The 26,293-nt window shown below is 39.8% G+C and overlaps 1 protein-coding gene across 2 annotated transcripts in view; it reads right to left on the bottom strand.

Annotated features, from left to right (window-relative positions):
- Positions 1–1,140: 1,140 nt before the first annotated feature.
- The window catches only part of LOC117525675 (serine/threonine-protein kinase N1-like), a 125,661-nt gene continuing 100,508 nt past the window's right edge, over positions 1,141–26,293 (bottom strand). For both annotated transcript variants that reach the window (XM_034187599.1, XM_034187598.1), the window contains exons 11-23: positions 25,820–25,895; positions 24,834–24,969; positions 24,479–24,563; positions 21,954–22,036; positions 19,685–19,760; positions 11,657–11,748; positions 11,195–11,371; positions 10,544–10,606; positions 8,269–8,345; positions 8,012–8,154; positions 4,905–5,012; positions 4,674–4,754; positions 1,141–3,294 (exon numbers count right to left, since the gene is read on the bottom strand). In XM_034187599.1, the coding sequence (XP_034043490.1) occupies positions 3,091–3,294; positions 4,674–4,754; positions 4,905–5,012; positions 8,012–8,154; positions 8,269–8,345; positions 10,544–10,606; positions 11,195–11,371; positions 11,657–11,748; positions 19,685–19,760; positions 21,954–22,036; positions 24,479–24,563; positions 24,834–24,969; positions 25,820–25,895 (1,401 nt within the window). In that variant the 3' untranslated portion in view covers positions 1,141–3,090. The remainder of the gene's footprint in view (positions 3,295–4,673; positions 4,755–4,904; positions 5,013–8,011; positions 8,155–8,268; positions 8,346–10,543; positions 10,607–11,194; positions 11,372–11,656; positions 11,749–19,684; positions 19,761–21,953; positions 22,037–24,478; positions 24,564–24,833; positions 24,970–25,819; positions 25,896–26,293) is intronic.

Genomic DNA, 26,293 nt, shown 5'->3' with positions numbered 1-26,293 from the left:
AGCCACCAGGCAGGAGGCAAAGAGGGAGGCCAAAGAGGTGGTTTATGGATGTCCTGAGGGAGCACATGCAGGTGGTTGGTATGACAGAGGAAGATACAGAGGGCAGGGTGAGATGGAAACGGTTGACCTGTTGTGTTGGCGCCCAACAGGAGCAGCCGAAAGATGATGATTGATTCTCAGAATCAACTGTTATCATTCATGAAATATTTTCCATACACTGTTCTGTTGAAAAAAAAAACTGTTAATGTGTCAACTGGTATTGCTTCCCCCACACACATTTTGTAAAACAATGCAATGTTGCCTTGGTTTGAACCAGAAGCACCTCTATGGTAATTTTAAGTCTCGACCTACAAAAATACAAAATACTGTTACAGTACTGTTATTGTTTTTTAACTTGTACTCTATAGTCAAAAGTATAATTTAGCATTTTTTATGCACAGTTTATTAGCATGAATAGAGAACACCAGCACACGATATTCAGTCGGTTTTCTTTATAAAATAAGTCGTCTCATACCATGTGGTTTGCATCACTGTAATGTACACAAAATAAAAGTCCACACCATCAAATATGCACCTTCATGAAAAAGCTCTGTTGCACTCAAAAAACCAATTATGGATGGCTCATTATTTCCAACATTTCTCTCTGCTTCCCTTCATTGATAAATAATATGGCTATAGAAAGGCATGGTTGAGACCCTTTTACATAAGGCAACCTCTACTTGACTGTACTGTGGAAAAGAGGATTCAAACAACTTGTTTTGCTCCATACGCATTATGTCTTCAGGATAACAACCAGGCTTAATGACTTCATCAATAATACAAGGACACTGAAAACAAAGGCCAGCATTTAACATGATACAGGTAGCTGATGTTTCAGTACTTTTGAGAGGAAAATTTTCTTCATGTCCACAAAACTGGTGGTTTGCAAATTTATGTAAAGTCTGTTAATTACACATTGAATGTTCCTGTTTAGATTTTTCAATTTAACCCTCAAGCGACCAAGCTATTTTAATGACTAATATGGCCGAGTGTGATTATTTATGACCCCATTGACTTTATATTGGAATACTTGTATATAAATGATTGTTTTAGGGTTCTTTATTTTTATTTCACTCTCTATAACATATTTGGCCATCATCCTTTTTTATCTTCAGTCTGGGCATCAAAAATCAGTCTCAACGCTAGGTCTATTGGCCTTGCTTCCCTGCAAAACAGTAAAGTATAAGGATTAGAGTTGGCAAATTACAATACCACCAGAGGCTATAATGTCGAAAATCTGAGATCTTCCTGGTGGGGGTCATAAGTGACCCTGCACAAGTTTGGATTATACTTGCCACATGGATCACATGATCCTTGCAAAATTCTATGAACAAATGCAGGACAAACAGATTGACAAATTCAGGGTAGGAAACTTTTTTCCTCATTAAAATTAGAGAAATGGTGCACAAAAATATATATGCCCAGAGTCATAAATGACTCAGCCTTTGGTATTTCACACATTTAAATTTATTTATGCTATTTAAAATACAAAAAGTAAACTAGGCTTATCAATATATAAAAAAAAATCTAAAATTATCTTCCTTAAATTCAACATCAAAGCAAATCTCTACAACTTGATATAAATTAATGAAAAATATGAAAGCCAAGATGATGTGTTCCATAAGTAATTCTGTGTTTTGCAGTTGTGAATCTTGTGCCATCTCACGGTCTGTCACTCACACGAGAGGTCAGTTTCAGCAGAGTTCCACTTCAGGGTACAATGTTAACAAATGTCATGAAGTATGGACAACAAGACAACACTGGGTCCATCACAGGTGCTACACCTTCTCTAGATAACCCTCTCAACTTGGGAGAATGTGTCATCATCATAATTACTCATGAACAGGCTGGATCAACGCCATTCACAGCCTCACTTGTGAGTGTTTACATGCGCTGTGAGATGACGTAACTCTGCTGGCACCGCGGTGCATTCTGCAAAGTGCAGGAGGCCGTCAGGGCCATTATGTGAAACATTAACGTACTGAATGGTTTTATTGCCAGTATTCTTCAGACAAGTCAAGGGATGGATACATGAACATGAAGCCTGATTTACTTTTTGCATCTGAAATGGCAAAAACAAATTAAAATGTGTTTAATACCAAGGGGCCAAATACTGTACTTTTGCAAGGCACTGTAGCTTTGAAACTGATTTTTTACAAGCACCCACCTCTATCCAATTCAAAAGGCCAAAAAGTATTTTCTTAATAATGCAGCAAGTAGTCAAATTTCACCAATGTGGCTTGTCAGAAAATTGCCATCATAAGATTTTGTCACAAATTAAATTTACAAGCAGCACATTTAAAAAACAAACAAACAAACAAACAAAAAAAAAAAAACAAAAAGGGAGGAACTCCAGAAAATACATTATTGTTCAGTTAGTTTTCTAACCCATATTTGACATTGACATTGACTAGCATCAGTCTGCATGACTGAATATTAATCATACAAATCTTGAGTACAAACTCACTCTCTTTGACAATTTTTTTTAAAGTACAGCTGAAAGCATTGACACAGCAAATGGTTTCACTCTTTTACATACTAGAAGGTCACAAAAATGTGCCAGAGATCAAAACAAAAACAATGCATTTTAATGGAGAGTGTACAAACGTAAGGCATCATTTATGTGAGGCCACCGGCCAAGGCCCAAACAGTCACAGTCTGAGGGGACAGCGAGTTCCGCCTCTCAGCTCAATACACAACTAAACTGACATGCGAGTGTGCAGAGGTATTTTAAGGGCTGTGGCAACTAGTTATTCTACGTGTATAACAGAAGTATGACATCTGTCACTGTGCTGTCCAACTGGTGTAAGATTTGTCCTTTTTCATGTAACAAAAGTCATTGTTAAGGACATTTTTACTTCTAAAATTATGTCACAGCATTTATTTGGTCAGTCCACAATTAAACTGACAGATGAACCAGCGTGCACATTCTCTGCCTCTTGACATTCATTCACAGTGTAGGTAACGGTAAACACAGCCCATTGTGACGATCAGTAGAGACAAGTATGTTTCCTCAAAATGTCACTGTGGTCCTGTTTTGTCAAGGGCACACTAGCAGAGGTCAGATACATAGTCAAAGTCCCTGAAGCTGTCCTGATCTTTACGAGAGAGTGTGCGGGGCTCGCGTGGAGGTGTGAGGGCCGGGGCTTCGGTGGTAAACTCCTCATCAAAGTTGCTGACGTCTTCCTTGCCTCCAATGGATGGGACAAAAGGAGGCGGCACCTTCCTTTGCAGCAGTGCTTCCCAGTCCATACTCTAAAAAGAGATAGACGAGAGAGATGGAGACCATTACCGCCATTTTAACACTGGCTGCGTGTGGTGGCTGCACTGCACCACTGCCGCAGGTCCTGTATGTTGTATGCAGCGGGCAGCTTTTCAGCTGCATCACTGCTAATCTTTGCTCATTATTTGTTTTTGATTATGGCTTTCTCCCACACTCAAGATTTTCTGTGGAATGCTGTTTTTTAAATTTCCTTTGGAAGCGGTTTTGTGTGTGTGTTTTTTTTTATAACAGGTGCATGCAGCTGAGTTGGCCTGCACTGCAAAAACTGATATATAAGAAAGTAAAAAAAGACTTTTTTTTTATCTAAATAGAAAAATAATCTTGTCAAGCATTTTTTACACAACAAAAACTTATTTTGGGAAAATGCATCTCACTTTTTCTTTAGTTTTTCCAGCTAATATCAAGCTGTATTTAACCACTAACAAGGAAAGGCAATGGATTTCAAATCATCCAAGCAAAGGAACAAGATTGTTTTCCTTATTTTAAGACAGACGCTAATCTTAACATAGGAATCCTGCCTAGTTTTAAGGCACATTTTAATTATTCATTGCATAGAGATTTTGCTACTTTTGATAATTCTAACCAAGTAAATTTTTCTTACCCCATTGACAGATTTTTTTTTTTTTTTTTGCTTATTACAAGACAAATTGGCTAGATTTTTGGATTGTTTTGGCTATTTTGAGAGGGAGACTTTTTGCAGTGTGTGGTCAGCTGGTAGGCGCTCCCTGAAAACACGTCATTCAACATGATGTGTTTTCAGGGACTATAAACTTTAAAAAATATAATATCAACATATATAGACTTACCATCCGAACATTTTCTTATATACTGTAGATTATTAAATTTTTGTAATTCAGATCCTGTGGGTCATCGACATTTATGTGAGTTGAGTTCAGAATGTGAAAAAGTGAAGATCATAAAAGTGACTTCTGTGACTTTTTTCAATCACTGCAATGGTGTTAAAAATACTCTATTCACATTTTTCATGTTTGTGGCCTCTTCCCCAGACATACAAACTCCAGCAAAAAGTGACAGTTATTTAATGTTATCAGAATGATGGTAAAATGACAGGTCATTAATTGTATAATTTTGCGGTGTGCTGCCTGCGTCACAGGTGAAACATAGGTGCAGGCTACGAGAGCTAGAGCAGCTGCAATGAGAGACGTGTCTGGGATGCTTCGGTCATACAGGCTGTAAAGTGGAAGGTGTAATCTGTTGACACAGCCACCAAAATGAAAATCTACACGCAATGTAACCACCACTCACACACAACCGTTCTGATGTGTTTCAGTGCTTACTTGTTTTATTACAAAATGTCTCCTCAAGGAATGAACACAAAATGCTTGCTCACCTTGAAAAATGGCTGCTTCTTCACCTCCTCTGCATCCTTCTCACCAGATCCCAGTCTTCTCTCTGGATTCCTCCGTAGCAGCTGCTCATTAGAATACAAATAAAACATATGAAGTCACACAACATACTTACACATTTACAAATGATATCACAGTCCAACAACAAGGTGAGCAGACTGTGCAGTGTAAACCTGTCTTGCAGCATGTTAGTGTTAGTGACTGTGTATTCACACCCTTCTCATGATGCCAATGGCTTCAGTGGACAGGAAGCGTGGGTACCGGACTTCATCGTTCACAATGCTGTCAAACACCTCCTCCTCATCATCCCCTGGGAATGGTGACTACACACACGCACATACACATGCTTTGTAAACACATAATTAAATCATTGTAGTCAATATTTGAAGTGGGGTAGAGCTGCAATAAAACCACAGTATGTTATAGATACTTCAGAATAATGTGTATAGCAAGTTTTTTGTATAGGTGAAAGAATATGTAAAAAAAAAAACTGAAGAATGTGTTTCCAAAATAAAGTCGGTTAAGGTGAGAGTGACAAGGAACGGGACAGTAGTGTCTGTCCTCATGAAGTGAAAGTGTTCAGCTACAGCTGCCTGAAGCCTCGGTCACACAGCACTAACAAAGGACAGCGAAGCCAAAACAAAACAACAAATCTGGACTTAGGTTGACTTTCAGAGGTATCGTTTAACCGTCGTTCAGCTTTGTTCCTGTAGCTGGCGTTTCGTCAGAATTTTCAAACTGTTGTTCAAATCCTGATAACAACCTCAATTCGTCCGTATTTTGTTTTTCCTCATCATTTGCGTAGTCCAACGTCTTGCACGAACGTTGGCGATATCTGAACGGGTCAATAACTAAAGCTCCTGTGAGCTGCAGGTAAAATCCTTGTATCGGTGATGATTCGTCCATGTGTGGGACGAAAAGCAACGTTCTCATACAGAAACAATCGTGGCAAGAAAGTTTTATCAACTACTTTAACTATTTATGCATGTTGCAGCCATTTGTGGCCTGCATGTGTGCACATCAAATATCAGGTCATATAAATGCGCATCGGAATATCCCCATAGAAAGGAACATTATTTTGTGTTCTGCGCATGTTCTATCCGCAAGGAATCTTGGTCTTCTGAGTACGGCAACTACTTGTATGCGGCACGCGCAACCCACCGGACACCACAGAAGCAGAGGTAAACAAGCATGGGGAAATCCAGATGCGGCAGCACAGCACCACACTTCTGGAGCGAGGAGGAAACCGAGTACTCCATTAGTATCGTGAAAGACATGAATATAATGTCTTTTATTGATGGTAGAAAGTACAGAGATAGTGACATTTACAAGAAGGTGACCGAAAAGTTACATGAAGCAGGATTTGCACGAACGCCAGACCAAATCAAGCACCGGTGGAAGACATGCGTCGCTATTTAGATGGGGATATTCCAAATGATACCAATGACCATGTATACAGGAGTAACTCTGTCTGCTTAAGCATGTAAACGGGTTATTCCTAATGATTCAGAAACCGGAATATTGACCTTATCCCGAATATTAACGGCATGTGAACGTAGCCATCATCTCTCACCTGTTGTCAAGACAACCAGATCCCGCACCTGCAGGTGCTGCAGACATGAGCACAGGGTGGCTGTGTTAGGTCTCATACCCGCTGTCATTCACATCATCATAAATGTTTCGTTTTGATTTTGTTTTAAGCGTCAAGGTTGATGCTTGCTTCGTTTTTCTTTTGTTCCTTTTTGCGCTCTTGATTCGCAGACTTTTTAGTGATGGGAAAAGTGCAGGATCATTCATCCACCTTTTCTTGACGATTTGTGACTTTTTTCCTTTGCTCAGCTATTGCCGTGTGCTGTGTGACCAGGCCCTTAGTTGACTGCTGTTCAAAATACTCCAAGTGCCCCCCGGGGCTCAACAATGTGTCACTCTGGCAAATACAGAGGACAAAGTGATGGAAGATCCAATTATAGTCACATCACATGCCCTGAATTACAGCACAGGACACCTCCTCACTTGTGCAAACAATTTAATTAAATGAGTAAATAAAAAAAAAAAAATGCACTATTCAATTTCGGCTTCAAATGTTAGTGATGATATATGAGCCATCTGGATCTTCAATTGTGGATGCATTTGGATAAAACCACTGGAACTCACTGGAAACACTCAAGAACAGAAGGCCAGACTAGACTTTGCCAGAAAACATCTGGAACAATATTCTTTCCTGCCCTTTGCTGTCAAAGCACGAAGAGAAAAAAAACAAAAGATGAATCAGCCAGAGTTGATGACATGAGTTTTCTATTGACAGGAGCTCGACTTTACGCTCCAGTCGCAGCCTTATAGGGAGAAAAGACCAACGGTTATGATAACTCTGTCTTCAGAAATCAAATCTACGCATCTGAATTGACCTGAGCACAAGTTTTCACGTCTTAAAGGTAAATAATGGCGGAGAAGTCGGCCAGAAAATTGACAGTGATCATTAGTGCAAAGCATGCATTCTCCACTGACAGCGAGAGACCGCTGCAGCACTTCAATCTTTCAAGATGGGCGGCTCAGGGCTCCAGGTCACATGACCAAAATACCTGTCTATTATGGGATGTCTATGGCTCACACTGTGTTCTCGCTACGACAGTTTCGTCGCAGCAGGATCGTTCACGCCTGCTCAACTGTGTGTCTCTCCCGACATCGGCTCGATGTTTTCATGCGGGCTGTTTCACCGTGATTCGCCCTGATTCCTACTTGTGTGAAGAGGCCTAAAACATGGTGGAGGTAGTGTTATGGAATCGGCATGAATGGCTGCCAATCTGATGTACTTTGCAGTCTAGATGGATAATTATCCAAAACATATTGCCAAAGGAACCCAAGAGCTTCTCAATGCAAAGGAATGGAATATTCTTCACTGGCCAAGTCAATCACCTGACCGGAAACCAACAGAGCATGCTTTGTACTTGTACCCAAGACAGGATAAGCATCTCAAAGGAAGGAAACTCAGTATTTGGTAATGTGCATGGGTTCCAGACATCAGGCAATCTTTGGCCGCAAAGGGTTTCATCTAAGTCTTAACAAAACCCCTTAATATTAATAATTACGTTGGTTAATTCAAGTACTTTTGGGCTCTAAAAATGGATAAACTGAACAGTGCAACTTTTGTTTCATCAGAAGTGGAGGAGCACAGAGAGTGATTTTATAGAGCACAGTGCAGAGGGCCTCAATCGCTGCCTCCTTCGTCCTTCGAACCAAAATGAATGTGATACGTGTTCCCACAAACATTTCAGCAGCAACTACCTCACAAACATTATAAACGTACATCAGTGTGAGTTCTCACCTCTCCAACCAGCATTTCATAGATAAGGACGCCCAGTCCCCACCAGTCTACTGCCCTGGTATAGGATGTGTCTGTTAGAACCTCAGGAGCCAGAAACTCTGGCGTACCACAGAACGTGCTGGTCCGGTCTCCATAGCCCATCCCTACAGCACAGCACAGAGAGGAAGACTGACATGTAATGGTGCCACAAGCTGAAAGGACAATCACGCAGCAAGCAAAATGAACAGAGACACAGTGTCAGAAGCTTCTATACACACCTTCTTTACAAAGCCCAAAGTCAGCAATCTTGACATAACCATCTTTATCCAACAGCAGGTTATCGAGCTTGAGGTCTCTAAAAGAAGATCAAAACAATGTCAGAATCATACACTGAAAAAAATGCTACTTTGGATCAACTTAAAAAAACTGATGTAATTTGTTAATTTTTTTAGTTTCTCACAATGTATATTTATGATTTTGTAAAGTGATTTCAGCAGATTTAAACTGGAAACCACAATTTTCCATTAGACCAATGTAAATAAGTACTCTGAATGAAGTGCACCGTGTTTCACTTTTTTCAGTGTAAGTCAACATTTATGACGTACGTATATAGTCTGCAAGAGATGAAAGAAGCAAAGGGTGTAGACACTCTGGCCATAAAACATAGTTCATGTATTGTATAATCTGAAGATTGAAATGTATTTCACATGTGGATCAGTGGCACCGTTCTATGGATGTCTCCACCTTGATGTGTGATAATGGTGGAGTCCTGTTTTAAGATGAAAGTTTTATGGTTTTACATTGCTTTATTCAAGTTAGGTAACTAAAATCAATTAAAACTATCTATTATAGATACTTTTTTGTTAGTCTTTTAAATAAGTTAAAGGACCGCAGACTGCATGTTTTTATTTGTAGGCGGATTCCCTCTTAAAATCACAGTGTCAAGTATTTTAGTCATCTATTCAATTTGGATTACTGCTTGAAAACATTTTTAAATCTGTTTTGGAGTGTGATGACTATTTTTTGTGGAAATCATCCTAACATTCATGGCAAATACTGTTCACTCAGTCATCAGTGCTTCAATTCTTGAATGCTGATGACATTTTCGATTTTTGGATAAGCAACTATCAAATCTTTAGACACTTGCATGGAGCATGCCAGTCAATTCCATTTGCTTGAGTGTTTCAATATCTTGTACTTGTATGTTAACTGTGTTTGAAACAGTAAAGCAGATTGAAACTTAAAAGGCGCTTTATGAATAAATTTGATTTAATTTGTAATCTACCTCATTCAGTGGAGCGTGTTGACTATAAACCAAAGGAATGGTGGGATTGATTTCAGATGTTTGAGCTTTGAACTGTCCTTGAGCAAGGGACTAAACCCCTATACTATTCAAACATGGGGTACATTAGCCCCACACCCAACTGAAAACAACATGGAGAGAAACAAAACAATACATTTGAGTTTAAAATAGAGACATTTGGAGTGATAGCCATATGATGCCTCATAAACCATTTGCTGTTGTTTTCTGAGCCCACCAGATGGCGGTGTCTTTTCAAAAAAGGGTTCAAAGCATATTGCACTTTAGTTTGCTTTCATTCCTTTTTATTTTTTATAAAAAAAAACAAACAAAAAAAATACCCTCATCTACTGGGCACAATTTACTTTGGTTAAAAATTATGAAGTAAAAAGAAACATCATTTCCAGAGGAATGAGGCAGTTTCTTTTTATGGGCAAAGATTTTAAAACAAAATGATTGGTTACTGAACATTTAAAGTTAATTTTCTCCTATTGATATTCTGCCTTCACGTGTGTTAAGAGTGTCTGTTCTTGGCACGCTCATTAAATGTGACCATCCAAGGATAGAGGGTGTCATATGTCATGAAGTTAGAAAGGCATATATAGGTACAAGGCCTATTGATGCTGTGCTTATCCCTAGATTCTGTAGCTTGAAGCAATTGCATGTCTACGACTTCCCCTAGATGGGACGCCATTTGGATGCAGGTTACTTTCCCAGCCAAGGCTGGTACCCATTTACAGCTGGGTGAACTGAGATAATGCAGATGAAGCATCCAAGGACACAGACAAGGTAGTGTGACTGGGAATTGAACAGAGGTCTACATATTGGCAGTCCAACTCTTTATTCTACTCATCTACCTGCATTATGCTGCAAATCCCAATAAGAAATTCTGTAATTTTGAACTATACAGTAAAAACTGAATTTACCTATGTTCAGTCTTCTGATTCCTGCTCATGCTACCTGTCTGTGTCCTTGGACAAGACCCTTAATCTGCATTGTCTCAGTCCACTCAGTTGTAAATGAGTACTGGACTTGGCTGGGGAAGCAACCTGCACTGGACTGGTGTCCTGTCCAGTAGGAGCTGTAGACTCTCATCCACTTCACCCTACGGAAGCCCAAGATAAGCACTGGCACCAACGGGTCTCAGGGCCTATATACGAATTACTTCTTTTTAAATATAGATCAACTCCTCATTCACCTCAAGTAAGGCATCAGGTGTGTGTGAATTATATTATTATATTAATTATATTTACCTGTACACAATCTTATGGTCATGGAGGAAATGAAGTCCAAGAACCACGCAGGCTGCATAAAACCTAGAGCCAAACCAAAGCGACATTTCTTTGACATATATTTTTATGGAAGTTTTGTTATGGAAGTACAAAGAAAAATAACAGGAAACAAGTACACAGAAAAGGGGACATGCAAACAACACTAGTTATTCTGCTTCGTGATTAAAACAAAAATGTTGAAGGGAAATTTGTGCAGTCCACATTTTATGCCAAAACCCTAAACTTAGATTTACATTTCATTAGTACCTGTTACAATCAAGTCCAGCTGGTGCAGAGGGTCACAGGAGTTATACCACTATCAAACATGACATTTTACAATTTAACATGCATAATTAAGGCTAAAAAGACATAACATTTGCACATACTGGAATAAGTTAATGAGACTGTCAAAATACTTTAAATAATTAAAAAAAATACTTAAGCTGTGAAAATGGTTAAATATCTGAAATAGATTCCAGAACTGTGCAGGTGATTTAGTTTGTGTGACTACTTAAGCATATACACAGACTCTGAACTGTCTCAGAGATTTTCACAGGCAACATCAGGACAATGGAATCGGTACACTAAAGCTCCCACTGCAAGCAAACAAACAAACAAACACACGTTACCCACATGGCTCGTGGCTCTGTGAAGACGTCAGTGTGGATGTGCATCATCAGGTCACCTCCCGCTGTGTACTCCATCACAAAACACACATGCTCTGGTGTCTGGAAGCACGCAAACAGGTTGACCAGGAAGGGATGGTGCGACATGTTCACTGTCTCAAAGATGCGCTTCTCACACATCAGACTAGAGGTAGAACAAGAGACGGTGGAAACGTGCATGTGGAGGAAGCAAAAGAAAGGAAGCCAGCGAAGATTGCAGTGAGGGAAGGAAGTGAAAAATGAAGGATTGAGAAAGAACAAGAGTGCAGAGAGAAAAAGTAGGACACAGCAGAGAAAAAGATGAGACATTTACAAATCATTAGTGTTTATTTTTGTTAAAGATATGAGAGGTGGGAAAGACTAAATTTGAGTTTCAATGGAAAAATCAACGAGAACACAAGCAACAATAACTAAAACCCCATTAACGCACCTTTCCACCTCATCCCGAGATATGATGTCACCTTTTTTCAAAGCTTTGATGGCATACATTGTGCCCGTCTTCTTGTATTCTGACAGCAATACCTGAAGACATCCAGAAAAACTCACTTTATTTCAGTCAATATATACTGAAAGAGTAAAACAGAAGGCTGGTAAAATGTGTTACACACATAAAGCCTGTTTCCACTGCAGGAAGTTGAGGGTGATTTTAGTGGCTCTACCGCAGGAATCGCCCCTGACAGGTGATTTTTTTTTTGTCTTTTTCAGGTGTGAAATAAGTCACTGCTCTGGGGTAAGTACAGTTGTGTTATAATAGCAGTGTCTTTAAAAAATTAATAAAGCTCAAAATCCTTATAATAGCTTTTATTTCCATAAATGCAAATGCATTGGGAACAATGCACATTCTAATCGAATTTCATTTTTTCCGCAAATTTGATTGGTTAATCGTGTGAGATAATATCAGGGTAATGGCTGGATTTATTACTCCGCACTGACTAGTGTTCTGACAAAATGTCATTCCTGCGCGTGCGTGTGGATGCGCAGTATTGTCGGAATGCGGAACTGTCAATTTATGTGACAAGATACACAATTCGACAAAACACCGGCCGCGCGCTGCTAGCTGTTAGCTGAGAACAAGAGAAAGTCGCGTACCGCCGCCGCCGAAATGGGTGAATTTAAGCTACCATAACGAAAATAATGATGTGGATTCTGATACAGTTTCACATTTGATGGAATTGATGGATTTTCATGTTTGATGGATTACTCCGTGCCCTGACCACTGTTGGAGCGACACTGCCTCGGCCTGACGGTAAGCCTAGCCGACCGAATTACCTAAAGAAAAATAAACTGTGCAAACGATGGAATTGAATTAGAATGGGAATAACCCTGTTGTGTCTGATGATTTGCGGACGGTCATGCTGTTATACGGTCGCAAATAGCAGTTTTGCGGTTCCGCTGATGCGTCGCCAGCAAAGCTCAATTTGCGACTGTATAACCAGCATGAAAGTCCGCAAATCAGACACAACAGGATTATTCCCTAATTATATTCCAAATCAAAACATGAAGAAAAATGTATCAAATTTGTTATTACTGTACAGAAAGTGTAGAAAAAGTTATATTAGGCTGTTCAATAAAACAGTGTCTGCATTTTTCTTTCTGTGACCCTTATTTAAGGATGAAGGCAGCAAATGTACATGCTGGTTGCATTGCGTTTCTCTCTACAAATCTACCAGAAAGATCTGGGGAAAAAAAGGATGGAAAAATCACCATAATGGGAAAGACTCAGACAATGATCAGCTCCAGGGTAATCAAAGAAGGTCTAAAATTACCTGTGAGTACTGTAACAATTAGAGTACATCTATGTGAAGACAATCTATGGGCAAGTCCCATTGTTGAAAAGAAGAAGAAGAAAAAAAAAAAAAAAAAACCCCAAGCACAATATGCCCCGCTGGCAAACGGCGCTTTGGTACAAGTGCTCACTACATTCTGACATTTCATGGAATATTACCAAGTGTCCCAAAATTCCTCTTAAACATATGAGAGGAGCTGATTCGAGAATGCAGGTACCCACTCGTGAAACTGACGGAGACTAGTTTTGTTAATCTAGGGCCATAAATGGTAAAATGAGGCCAACTAGAACGATATGAAAATATGCAAATACCTAACCTATAACAAGGACTTGTTCCATGTTTCACAAAATAAGCCAGTTTCGAGTTTTTAGCGCCGCAGTGACTGCTGGGTAAGTTCAAAGGTCAATGCATATAAACACTGCGCATCCCCAGGATCATGGCGGCGAAGTACATTCAAGTCTGTAGAAATGGGAACAATTACAGCAGTTTCTTTGTGCAAGGGGTTTATCAGTGACAGGGAGAGTGGAGGAGCTTTAAGTGCTCAGTTCTTCAGTGTGCCGGTTAAACCCACTGAAAAAGAGGAGAACCAACTCCGAGCAGATCAGTTTACTGACAGTCGACAGTGTCGTCTTACTCAGTCCACCTGCCGACCTCCCGAACGGTTTGCTTGGTAATTTAGTGCATAAGATATATATAGATGAATCTTATCACAGGCTGGCACTTCTATTATTTTTTTATTTTCCTTCTGGCACGTGTGTGTTGTGGCTGACGTCACCCAGAAAACTGCACACCGGTAGGAAGCTCATCAACTTGCAAACAAAAATCAAAATATTATCATAAATAAAGTTCATGACACGCTTAGAAGTCATCACTCTAGTTGAAGTTAATTCAAAGTGATTTAGAGAAGCTTAACTCTAAACAGACAGCACTGTGCAAAACTAATGACTGCTATGTTCATCTGTCTCAATATTTTAATTTTAAATTTGATTATAAATTATATTTTTTATACATTATTCCTATTTCCATTTTTATTTACACATTATGTACATTTGGCCATGCTTTCTGTCTGACATGCAATGAATGAAAGAATGTAGTGAAATAATGTCTTTATTATACAACCCCTGGCAATAATTATGGAATCACCAGCCTCGGAGGATGTTCATTCAGTTGTTTAATCTTGTAGAAAAAAAGCAGATCACAGACATGACACAAAACTAAAGTCATTTCAAATGGCAACTTTCTGGCTTTAAGAAACACTATAAGAAATCAGGAAAAACAATTGTGGCAGTCAGTAACGGTTACTTTTTTAGACCAAGCAGAGGGAAAAAAAATATGGACTCACTCAATTCTGAGGAATAAATTATGGAATCACCCTGTAAATTTTCATCCCCAAAACTAACACCTGCATCAAATCAGATCTGCTTGTTAGTCTGCATCTAAAAAGGAGTGATCACACCTTGGAGAGCTGTTGCACCAAGTGGACTACATGAATTATGGCTCCAACACGAGAGATGTGAATTGAAACAAAGGAGAGGATTATCAAACTCTTAAAAGAGGGTAAATCATCACGCAATGTTGCAAAAGACGTTGGTTGTTCACAGTCAGCTGTGTCTAAACTCTGGACCAAATACAAACAACATGGGAAGGTTGTTAAAGGCAAACATACTGGTAGACCAAGGAAGACATCAAAGCGTCAAGACAGAAAACTTAAAGCAATATGTCTCAAAAATCTAAAACGCACAACAAAACAAATGAGGAACAAATGGGAGGGAACTGGAGTCAACGTCTGTGACCAAACTGTACAAAACCGCCTAAAGGAAATGGGATTTACATACAGAAAAGCTAAATGAAAGCCATCATTAACACCTAAACAGAAAAAAACAAGGTTACAATGGGCTAAAGAAAAGCAATTGTGGACTGTGGATGACTGGGTGAAAGTCATATTCAGTGATGAATCTCGAATCTGCATTGGGCAAGGTGATGATGCTGGAACTTTTGTTTGGTGCCGTTCCAATGAGATTTATAAAGATGACTGCCTGAAGAGAACATGTAAATTTCCACAGTCATTGATGATATGGGGCTGCATGTCAGGTAAAGGCACTGGGGAGATGTCTGTCATTACATCATCAATAAATGCACAAGTTTACGTTGATATTTTGGACACTTTTCTTATCCCATCAATTGAAAGGATGTTTGGGGATGATGAAATTTTTCAAGATGATAATGCATCTTGCCATAGAGCAAAAACTGTGAAAACATTCCTTGCAAAAAGACACATAGGGTCAATGTCATGGCCTGCAAATAGTCCGGATCTTAATCCAATTGAAAATCTTTGGTGGAAGTTGAAGAAAATGGTCCATGACAAGGCTCCAACCTGCAAAGCTGATCTGGCAACAGCAATCAGAGAAAGTTGGAGCCAGATTGATGAAGAGTACTGTTTGTCACTCATTAAGTCCATGCCTCAGAGACTGCAAGATGTTATAAAAGCCAGAGGTAGTGCAGTGATGTGTTGGAGCATTCTTTTGTTTTTCATGATTCCATAATTATTTCCTCAGAATTGAGTGAGTCCATGTTTTTTTCCCTCTGCTTGGTCTAAAAAAGTAACCGTTACTGACTGCCACAATTGTTTTTCCTGATTTCTTATAGTGTTTCTTAAAGCCAGAAAGTTGCCATTTGAAATGACTATAGTTTTGTGTCATGTCTGATCTGCTTTTTTTCTACAAAATTAAACAACTGAATGAACATCCTCCGAGGCCGGTGATTCCATAATTTTTGCCAGGGGTTGTAGTAGGAGAAAGGAATCCATCACTGGCCACTGTGTATGTCCTGCTACATATCATCAGTGGAGAGGAGAGGGACCTGCAGACATGTTCCTTACAGACTACAAAGAAGGAAAAGCCAACTCATACCTCAATTCAGTGGTTGAAGGAAGTGTATTACCATCCATCTCAATTCTGTGTACTGCTTTTTAAAAGCAGACTGCACCCCTTCTATGAGCATACACAACCTTCCATACAAAGTTTGGGTGAGAGGAGTTGATTTCAGAAATCGCCACTACATAATCCCCCTATCGGGGCTTCAGCCAGCAGGGGATAAGGGCTGAATTCAAGCCAGAGTACACTGTGAAGACAGTGAACCATGGTGGAGCAAGCATCATGATATGGAGATGTTTTTATGTTTCTCATACTATGGTGTTGGGGCTTACTACCGGCAATGCGAACCAAGCTCCTGGCGGTTTGCAGCGGAGTGTGAAGCGTCCAGGATGAAAATTAGCACCTCCAAATCCGAGGCCATGGTTCTCGACCGGAAAAAGGTGCTTTGCCCTCTTCAGGTTGGTGGAGTGTCCTTGCCTCAAGTGGAGGAGTTTAAGTATCTCGGGGTCTTGTTCACGAGTGAGGGACGGATGGAGCGTGAGATCGATAGACGGATCGGTGCAGCATCTGCAGTGATGCGGTTACTATATTGGACCGTCGTGGTGAAGAGAGAGCTGAGTAGGGGGGCAAAGCTCTCAATTAACCGATCGATCTACGTTCTGAACCTCACCAATGGTCATGAGATTTGGCTCATGACCGAAAGATCGAGATTGCGAATACAAGCGGCCGAGATGAGTTTCCTCCGCAGGGTGGCTGGCCGCTCCCTTAGAGACAGGGTGAGGAGCTGGGTCACTCGGGAGGAGCTCGGAGTCGAGCCGCTGCTCCTCCACGTCGAAAGGAGTCAGTTGAGGTGGCTCGGGCATCTTTTCCGGATGCCCCCTGGACGCCTCGCTGGAGAAGTGTTCCGGGCACGTCCCACTGGGAGGAGGCCCCGGGGAAGACCCAGGACACGCTGAAGGGACTACATCTCTCGGCTGGCTTGGGAACACCTTGGCGTTCCCCCGGAGGAGCTGGAGGAGGTGTGTGTGGATCAGGAGGTCTGGGCGGCTTTGCTTGAGCTGCTGCCCCCGCGACCCGATTCCGGATAAAGCGGAAGAAAATGGATGGATGGATGGTGTTGGGGCTATTTATCGCATACCAGGGATCATGGATCAGTTTGAATACATTGGAATACTTTAAGAGGTCATGTTGCCAAAGAGGAAATGCCCTTGAAATGGGTGTTTCAACAAAACAACAACCCCAAACACACCAGCAAGTCAGTAGCATCTTTGTTTCACATCAAAAAAGATTAAGGTGGCCTTTACATGTTCTCCCTTTGTTTGCGTGGGTTCTCTCTGGGTGCTCCAGCTTCCTCCCACATCCAAAAACATACAGGTTAGGTGGACTGGAAAACTTTAAATTGTCTGTAGGTTTGTGCGTTTGTCTGTATGTAGCCCCGCAACAGAGTGGCGTCCTGTCCAGGGTTTACACTGCCTTATGCCCTATGACTACTGGGATAGGCTCCACCCCCTGTAACCCTTAAATGGAGTAAGCGGTTGAAGATGAGTGAGTGAGTGAATAACCAGCCCAATCCCGGGACCTTATTCCAATAGAAAACTTGTTGGGTGACACCAGAAAAGCCGTTTCTGAGGCAAAACCAAGAAATTCAGAGGAATTGTGAAATGTAGTCTAATTGTCCTGGTTGGAATACCTGCTCACAGGTGCCAGAAGTTAAGACTCGACTTGCTTGATTATGTATCAACTAGCGTGGACCTTGGAGGGAAAACTGACTTTACCACGATTCGTCAAGAAGGAACATAATCAAGCAAGTCGAGTCTTATCTTACAGTTAGGACAGCAAAAGTTGTTTGTACTTACATTAGATGATGGCGACTGCTCTCCTTGTCCGTCCACGTCCATCCAGCTCATATCAGAAGTCAAAATGAGTCAAATGGCTGAGATCTAAATAGACGGCTGGGTAATGAATGGAACCACACTGCCATCTAGTGGATATCCAATGTGCGTGAGTGTGTATTTGCAAATCAGTAGGCATTTGTTTGTGGATCTGTGTGGATTTCACGAAAAGAATGTCTCAAAATAACGTCACAGAGGAAAGCGATGAATGCGTGTAATTGGTGATCCACAAATGCTGAAACTCAATTCACAAATACAATTTCCAGTTTTCCAAATGTATTTTTTTTTTTTTTACAAATTAAGTTTATATTTGCAAATACATTATTTGCAAAGACCAATTTACAAGTTACAAATATGAAATTTACATTTGTGGATATCTGAACACATTTGCAAATCAATGATTATTTGTAGATCACCCTGTGTGCATTTACAAATATTAATGAGACAATTTTAACCCCATATAAACCCTTTTGGTCACATGTGCTACTGTAAAGTTTTGTGTGCTGAATAAATCATTCATTCATTCATAACACAGATCGACTCCATATAACACAGATCACTGAACTAATATTTAGTTGGCTATACAACTAAATATTAGTTTTCATTCACAGGAAAGATAAATCTTCAAACTTTTTTTAGATTATACAGTAAATGCTTGAGTTTGTAAAGAAAATTCAGACACTTGCTAATTTTTTAACATCCAAATATTCATTTTTCTTCACTTTCTGTACAATATTAACAAATTTTATACATTTTCCCCATGCATTTAAAAGTTAAATAAAAATAAAAGTTATTCTAAATAAAAGTTCTTATAAGGATTTTGAGTGGACTCACTTTTTTAAAAACACACTGCTATTATTTTGAAAACAAATGTACTTCTGAATGGCCCTGAAATGCAGTTGGGAAGAGCTCAACGCTGATTTGCTGAGCTCACGCAAGAGAAGACGACAACACAAGGGTTTATTTTTTTTTTAAACTAAGCAGAAGTAATGAGCTAGAATGGACAGGAGAGCAGACATATGGACCAACAAGGAGGCCCAGGCAATGGATGAGGTCCAGCAAAGATTTGAATCCTTGTGGAGGAATGAGGAAAATCTACGACAGTGCAACTAGGTATCCATGGAATTAAAACCCCATGAAACAGTGCTGAGAGAAAAGGGAATATTTGAAGCAGGACTACAAGCCATCTGAATGACCACAACAACGGTCTCAGACCGCAAACCAATGGAATATTGCGTCATACACCTTTGTGAACCGGCAAAGAGTGGAGAAACGTGACACTGGTTTTTATTTGATGACAGACGTTGCAACTGAGAATTCTGGAGTGCGGTAAATGGATGAAATACAGATACTTTAAAAGTCTGCATTACCTAGCAATGTTAATCTGATGGGAAGCCAGATTTAAAAAAAGCATAAAGCACTCTTGCTTTAGCTTTCTGACTAACATGCTAACATTGGATGTTAGTGACAGGCAGCAAGTAAAGTTTTTTTTTTATTTGATTTTTTTTTTATGTTGCTTTGCATCTTCTAATGTTAAGGTTAAAGTTTGCCTGCTAGATGTTATCAGCATTGCTTGCTGTCACTGTGAGCCCAGTGACCTTTCACAGAGGCGGAAACACAGCAGCCACGATGACCAATTACTGGGCCGTTCCTGTAAACATTTGTGATATCTGGGGATATTTGGGTTCCTGTGGTGGAAACATGCCTAAAAATTATTCAATCATGAAATTATTAAAGTCAGGACTTTAGAATACATTTATTAAAACATGCAGTCAACCAATCAAAAAGGTTGTCTTTTAATTGATTTGAGGTGCAATAGCCACTAACTGTTAAGCATGTTCCTTTAAATGTTGTAGAAGTGAAGTTAAAATGTGAATTGATCAAAAACACACTCAGCAAGATGTACCTTCCCAAAATGTCCTCGGCCCAACACAGCGATCAGCCTGAAGTCCTGCAGGGACAGAGGGCCTTTTTTCTGTTTACTAGAGAGATAATGGCAATAACTATAGATGCTAATAAAGAATAGCATCACTTTATAACCTACATACAGTAGTGTTCAGAATAATAGTGGTATGTGACTAAAAAGATTAATCCAGGTTTTGAGTATATTTCTTATTGTTACATGGGAAACAAGGTACCAGTAGATTCAGTAGATTCTCACAAATCCAACAAGACCAAACATTCATGATATGCACACTCTTAAGGCTATGAAATTGGGCTATTAATTAAAAAAAAGTAGAAAAGGGGGTGTTCACAATAATAGTAGCATCTGCTGCTGATGCTACAAACTCAAAACTATTATGTTCAAACTGTTTTTTTAGTAATCCTGTGAATCACTAAACTAGTATTTAGTTGTATAACCACAGTTTTTCATGATTTCTTCACATCTGCGAGGCATGGAGTCAACCAACTTGTGGCACCTTTCAGCTGTTATTCCACTCCAAGATTCTTTAACAACATTCCACAATTCATTCACATTTCTTGGTTTTGCTTCAGAAACAGCTTTTATGATGTCACCCCACAAGTTCTCAATTGGATTTAGGTCCGGGGATTGGGCAGGCCACTGCAAAACATTAATTTTGTTGGTTTGGAACCAAGATTTTGCTCGTTTACTAGTGTGCTTTGGGTCATTGTCTTGTTTAAACACCCATTTCAAGGGCATGTCCTCTTCAGCATAAGGCAACATGACCTCTTCAAGTATTTTGACATATCCAAACTGATCCATGATACCTGGTATGCGATATATAGGCCCAACACCATAGTAGGAGAAACATACCCATATCATGATGCTTGCACCACCATGCTTCACTGTCTTCACTGTGAACTGTGGCCTGAATTCAAAGTTTGGGGGTCGTCTCACAAACTGTCTGCGGCCCTTGGACCCAAAAAGAACAATTTTACTCTCATCAGTCCACAAAATATTCCTCCATTTCTTTTTTAGACCAGTTGATGTGTTCTTTGGCAAATTGTAACCTCTTCTGCACGACTTTTATTTAATAGAGGGACTTGGCGGGGGATTCTTGCAAATAAATTAGCTTCACACAGGCGTCTTCTAACTGTCACAGCATTTACAGGTAACTCCAGACTGTCTTTGATCATCCTGGAGCTGATCAATGGCTGAGCCTTTGCCATTCTGGTTATTCTTCTATCCATTTTGATGGTTGTTTTCCATTTTCTTCCACGCGTCTGTTTTTTTTTGTCCATTTTAAACCATTGGAGATCATTGTAGATGAACAGCCTATAATTTTTTGCACCTGTGTACAAGTTTTCTCCTCTCCAATCAACTTTTTAATCAAACTACGCTGTTCTTCTGAACAATGTCTTGAACGTCCCATTTTTTTCAGGCTTTCAAACAGAAAAGCATGTTCAACAGGTGCTGGCTTCATCAAATAGGGGACACCTGATTTATACCTGTTTGTTCCACAAAACTGATGAACTCACTGACTGAATGCCACACTACTATTATTGTGAACACCCCCTTTTCTACTTTTTTTTTTACTAATAGCCCAATTTCATAGCCTTAAGAGTGTGCATATCATGAATGCTTGGTCTTGTTGGATTTGTGAGAATCTACTGGTACCTTGTTTCCCATGTAACAATAAGAAATATACTCAAAACCTGGATTAATCTTTTTAGTCACATGGCACTACTATTATTCTGAACACTACTGTATATTTAAAAAATATATCAATGCCCAGAAATGCTGTATTATTATTATTATTATTATTAAAGAGGACAATAAACTGTTAGATAATAAGAACAGTGCAGAATAAAAGCAGAGATTTTTAGTTAGATGTACAGTATTTAGTCAACCTAAGTATATTGAAGAGAGCAAACAAAGTACTCTTCAAAGGTTTTAGGCCATTTGAACAATGCTGTTCCAAAAGAAATCAAATGTACCATTTTCCCCCCATTCAGTAAAAAAAAAAAAAAACCCCATTAAAACGATGAACTTCCAAGAAATTGCGGAAGTCCACAGAAAATAAATTGTGTCTTTTTAAAGGTGAAAAGTGGTCATACTTGTCAGCTTCATACAAAACAGAACAAGACAGGTGAGAAGTGGAACTGGGAGACACATCGAGTGAATGCATAATTAAATGTGCCTAAAAACTTTGCACAGTACTATACATGGATAAGGTTACAGTGTTTCTGTGTGCGAGGGCATGCATACGTACCTGCCAACAGATGGTGATCGGACAGGGCACTCGGGGGTGAGGTCTGGGGGGGAAAAAGGCTGCTCAATGACGGGCGGTCGATCCTGACAGGCAAGGGAAGACACATGAGGAAAAGGAATGCTATGGAAAACACACTGTGTGCTGATGCAGCAAGAAACATCGATAAGCAGAAGTCAAATGAAAAATAAACCCCATTTGACCAACACTGTGCATGATCTAATGTTAACTGTTGGATGCACACTGCTGCACCACATAAGTGACAAGAACCTGAATTTTAAACCTGTCGATCTGTAATCAAGCTTCAGCAAGAAGTTGAAACAAATATTCGGATCATCTCATCTTAAATAGACTGTTTTAACTGATGTATTTGAACATCATCTAAAAGATTTTCACAACTTTCAAATGATTGTGGCCCAAAACAGAATTTTTATGGGCTTTTACAGACATAACCTCGAGTAATACCTGCCCCAAAAATGAATTTAAATGCAATGTGTTTGTGATGTGTGCAGGACAATCTCAGGACAATCTTTCCACCGTAACTGTCAGAGCTCTATTGAGCCGAGTATTCCTTTAACTTTAACTAGTAATGACTTCATGACTTTCTTTGCTAATAAAATTTTAACTATTAGAGAAAAAATTACTCATAACCATCCCAAAGACGTATCGTTATCTTTGGCTGTTTTCAGTGATGCCGGTATTTGGTTAGACTCTTTCTCTCCGATTGTTCTGTCTGAGTTATTTTCATTAGTTACTTCATCCAAACCATCAACATGTCTATTAGACCCCATTCCTACCAGGCTGCTCAAGGAAGCCCTACCATTATTTAATGCTTCGATCTTAAATATGATCAATCTTTCTTTATTAGTTGGCTATGTACCACAGGCTTTTAAGGTGGCAGTAATTAAACCATTACTTAAAAAGCCATCACTTGACCCAGCTATCTTAGCTAATTATAGGCCAATTTCCAACCTTCCTTTTCTCTCAAAAATTCTTGAAAGGGTAGTTGTAAAACAGCTAACTGATCATCTGCAGAGGAATGGTCTATTTGAAGTTTCAGTCAGGTTTTAGAATTCATCATAGTACAGAAACAGCATTAGTGAAGGTTACAAATGATCTTCTTATGGCCTCAGACAGTGGACTCATCTCTGTGCTTGTTCTGTTAGACCTCAGTGCTGCTTTTGATACTGTTGACCATAAAATTTTATTACAGAGATTAGAGCATGCCATAGGTATTAAAGGCACTGCGCTGCAGTGGTTTGAATCATATTTATCTAATAGATTACAATTTGTTCATGTAAATGGGGAATCTTCTTCACAGACTAAGGTTAATTATGGAGTTCCACAAGGTTCTGTGCTAGGACCAATTTTATTCACTTTATACATGCTTCCCTTAGGCAGTATTATTAGACAGCATTGCTTAAATTTTCATTGTTACGCAGATGATACCCAGCTTTATCTATCCATGAAGCCAGAGGACACACACCAATTAGCTAAACTGCAGGATTGTCTTACAGACATAAAGACATGGATGACCTCTAATTTCCTGCTTTTAAACTCAGATAAAACTGAAGTTATTGTACTTGGCCCCACAAATCTTAGAAACATGGTGTCTAACCAGATCCTTACTCTGGATGGCATTACCCTGACCTCTAGTAATACTGTGAGAAATCTTGGAGTCATTTTTGATCAGGATATGTCATTCAATGCGCATATTAAATGTCCCATCTTATCTTAGGGACCTCATAGTACCATATCACTCCAATAGAGCGCTTCGCTCTCAGACTGCAGGCTTACTTGTAGTTCCTAGGGTTTGTAAGAGTAGAATGGGAGGCAGAGCCTTCAGCTTTCAGGCTCCTCTCCTGTGGAACCAGCTCCCAATTCAGATCAGGGAGACTGACACCCTCTCTACTTTTAAAATTAGGCTTAAAACTTTCCTTTTTGCTAAAGCTTATAGTTAGGGCTGGATCAGGTGACCCTGAACCATCCCTTAGTTATGCTGCTATAGACTTAGACTGCTGGGGGGTTCCCATGATGCACTGAGCGTTTCTTTCTCTTTTTGCTCTGTATGCACCACTCTGCATTTAATCATTAGTGATTGATCTCTGCTACCCTCCACAGCATGTCTTTTTCCTGGTTCTCTCCCTCAGCCCCAACCAGTCCCAGCAGAAGACTGCCCCTCTCTGAGCCTGGTTCTGCTGGAGGTTTCTTCCTGTTAAAAGGGAGTTTTTCCTTCCCACTGTCGCCAAGTGCTTGCTCACAGGGGGTCGTTTTGACCGTTGGGGTTTTTACGTAATTATTGTATGGCCTTGCCTTACAATATAAAGCGCCTTGGGGCAACTGTTTGTTGTGATTTGGCGCTATATAAATAAAATTGATTGATTGATTGAACTGTCGTTAGCCATAACCAAACAGTGCAGCCGATTTTCAGCGTCACTGTGAAATGACATTTCCTAAACAGCCCCTGTCTCATGCTCACGTCCCCCTCCCCACCAACACCTTTGCCTGGATGCTGCTCTCTGTCTCACCGGTGTGTGTGTCTCTGCTTCTCTCTTGTAATCGCTCCTTATCGGAGACTCGCTGTCCAGACTCAGCTTCTCCACAGAGATCTCCCTGAAATTCCGGACACACAGATGCACGCAGGACCACGTGGCAATGCGGACAGACAAATGACCAGAGACAAAAGCACAAAGGCATGGTTAGAAGTGGGACAGAAAAAGCATCATATGCTTTATTCTCTGGCAGGGAAAAATTCCTGAAGGAATGCCGATTTGTTTGATAGTAACAACATATCAAACATTTCCACAATGCGGGTGCATGTGCAGTGTTGTAACCGGCAGTGTGCACACATCTGTGTGGCTTCCTGTTGGATACATGTCTCACCCTGTGTTGAGTGTGAGGTTGTGCGCATTTGGACTGTAGGTTCCTGAGTTGTTCCCAGTGGGAATGGCATTCCGGAGCAGCCTTACCCACGTTCCAATATCCACGTTCATCTGACGAGCTCGAAGGAATGCCTTCCCTGGAAACACATGCACGCAGTCCACTTAATAATAGATGTCCTGCAGAACAGATCACCAGAGTAGCACTCTTGTTTCCTAATATTGCACATATTAGATGCCCAAAAACTAAAATTCGTCTTAGTTAACTCCTGAGCTTCACAAGTTTGTCTGGTATAATAAATAGGAACACCTTCTTTTAATTCCTTCCTAATGTTTTTTTTTTTTTTAACTCTGAGTTCTGTCATAATCACAAAGGTTATGGAGAAATATTATAGTCCTGCTCAGACTTACTGGCACTCCTGCAGGTTTCTTTAAACTAAGAATTTTAAATATGTAGAGAAATAAATAAATGCAAAATGATTATTTTTGTATGATCAGAATGTTTAGCAAAATGTCCAAATTTACTGATCAAAAACAGCAAAATGCTTACATACAGTAGAAAACAAATGGACATAAAATGTTTGTCACTCTTTGGTGAATATACAGTGTAGATTTGCCAAATTTTAATGCAGTTATTTTAGCTTTTTTTGTCTCCATGGAAAATTAAATATTTAAAGCCGCTGTGCAACTAAAGCAATCACCCCATCAAAGGCAATATTCTCCACTAGAAGGCGGTGTGGATTGACTTAAAATCCTGTGCTGCAAAAAAGTAGAAATATTTGTTACCCTTCAGTACATGGTCATGTTTACGATATATCAATGCAGTTATGTGATTATGGAAGAAAACACATTCCCTTCAATCAAATGATGTCCAACAGCTAATGCTGTGTGACAAAATTAACCTAAAATCTGAAGATATGTAAAGCTAACTGTCTTTGGCTCGAAGTGTTTTGAAAAGGGATTTCCCACTTGTTGCCGTCTCTTTCCCACCTTGCTGCTTGGAAAAGATCTTCTTCTGTCTCTGGAGACGAGGTGCTCTCTCAATGACAGGGTTGAAGAAGGTCACCTGGAAAACACATATGTTTAAATGTAAAACACACAAGTGTTTTATTTTGAGACATCATTTTAAGAAAGCTGATTCTTTCAAATTGTCCATTTTTTTCAGCAGGGGTGAATGCAAAAGCTTTTACATGTTTGCACAGTCAGAGTATATTTATAGCGTAGTTATCGCTGGACGTCTGTCTACTGTGTTCAGGGACGTTACGCCCACCGCAGTGTGCAGACATTTTCATTAATTCTTTTTAATAGATTTAACAGCCACATGTACATCCCCAGTTCCAATGAAGTTGGGATGTTGTGTAAAATGTAAATAGAAACAGAATACAATGATTTGCAAATCCTCTTCAACCTATATTCAACTGAATACACCACAAAGACAAGATATTTAATGTTCAAATGGATAAA

This window comes from Thalassophryne amazonica, chromosome 15 (assembly GCF_902500255.1).
Source record: "Thalassophryne amazonica chromosome 15, fThaAma1.1, whole genome shotgun sequence".
Classification (NCBI taxonomy): Eukaryota; Metazoa; Chordata; class Actinopteri; order Batrachoidiformes; family Batrachoididae; genus Thalassophryne; species Thalassophryne amazonica.
The sequence above is the reverse complement of the archived record's forward strand: the minus strand, read 5'-3'. Positions and strand labels throughout refer to the sequence as shown.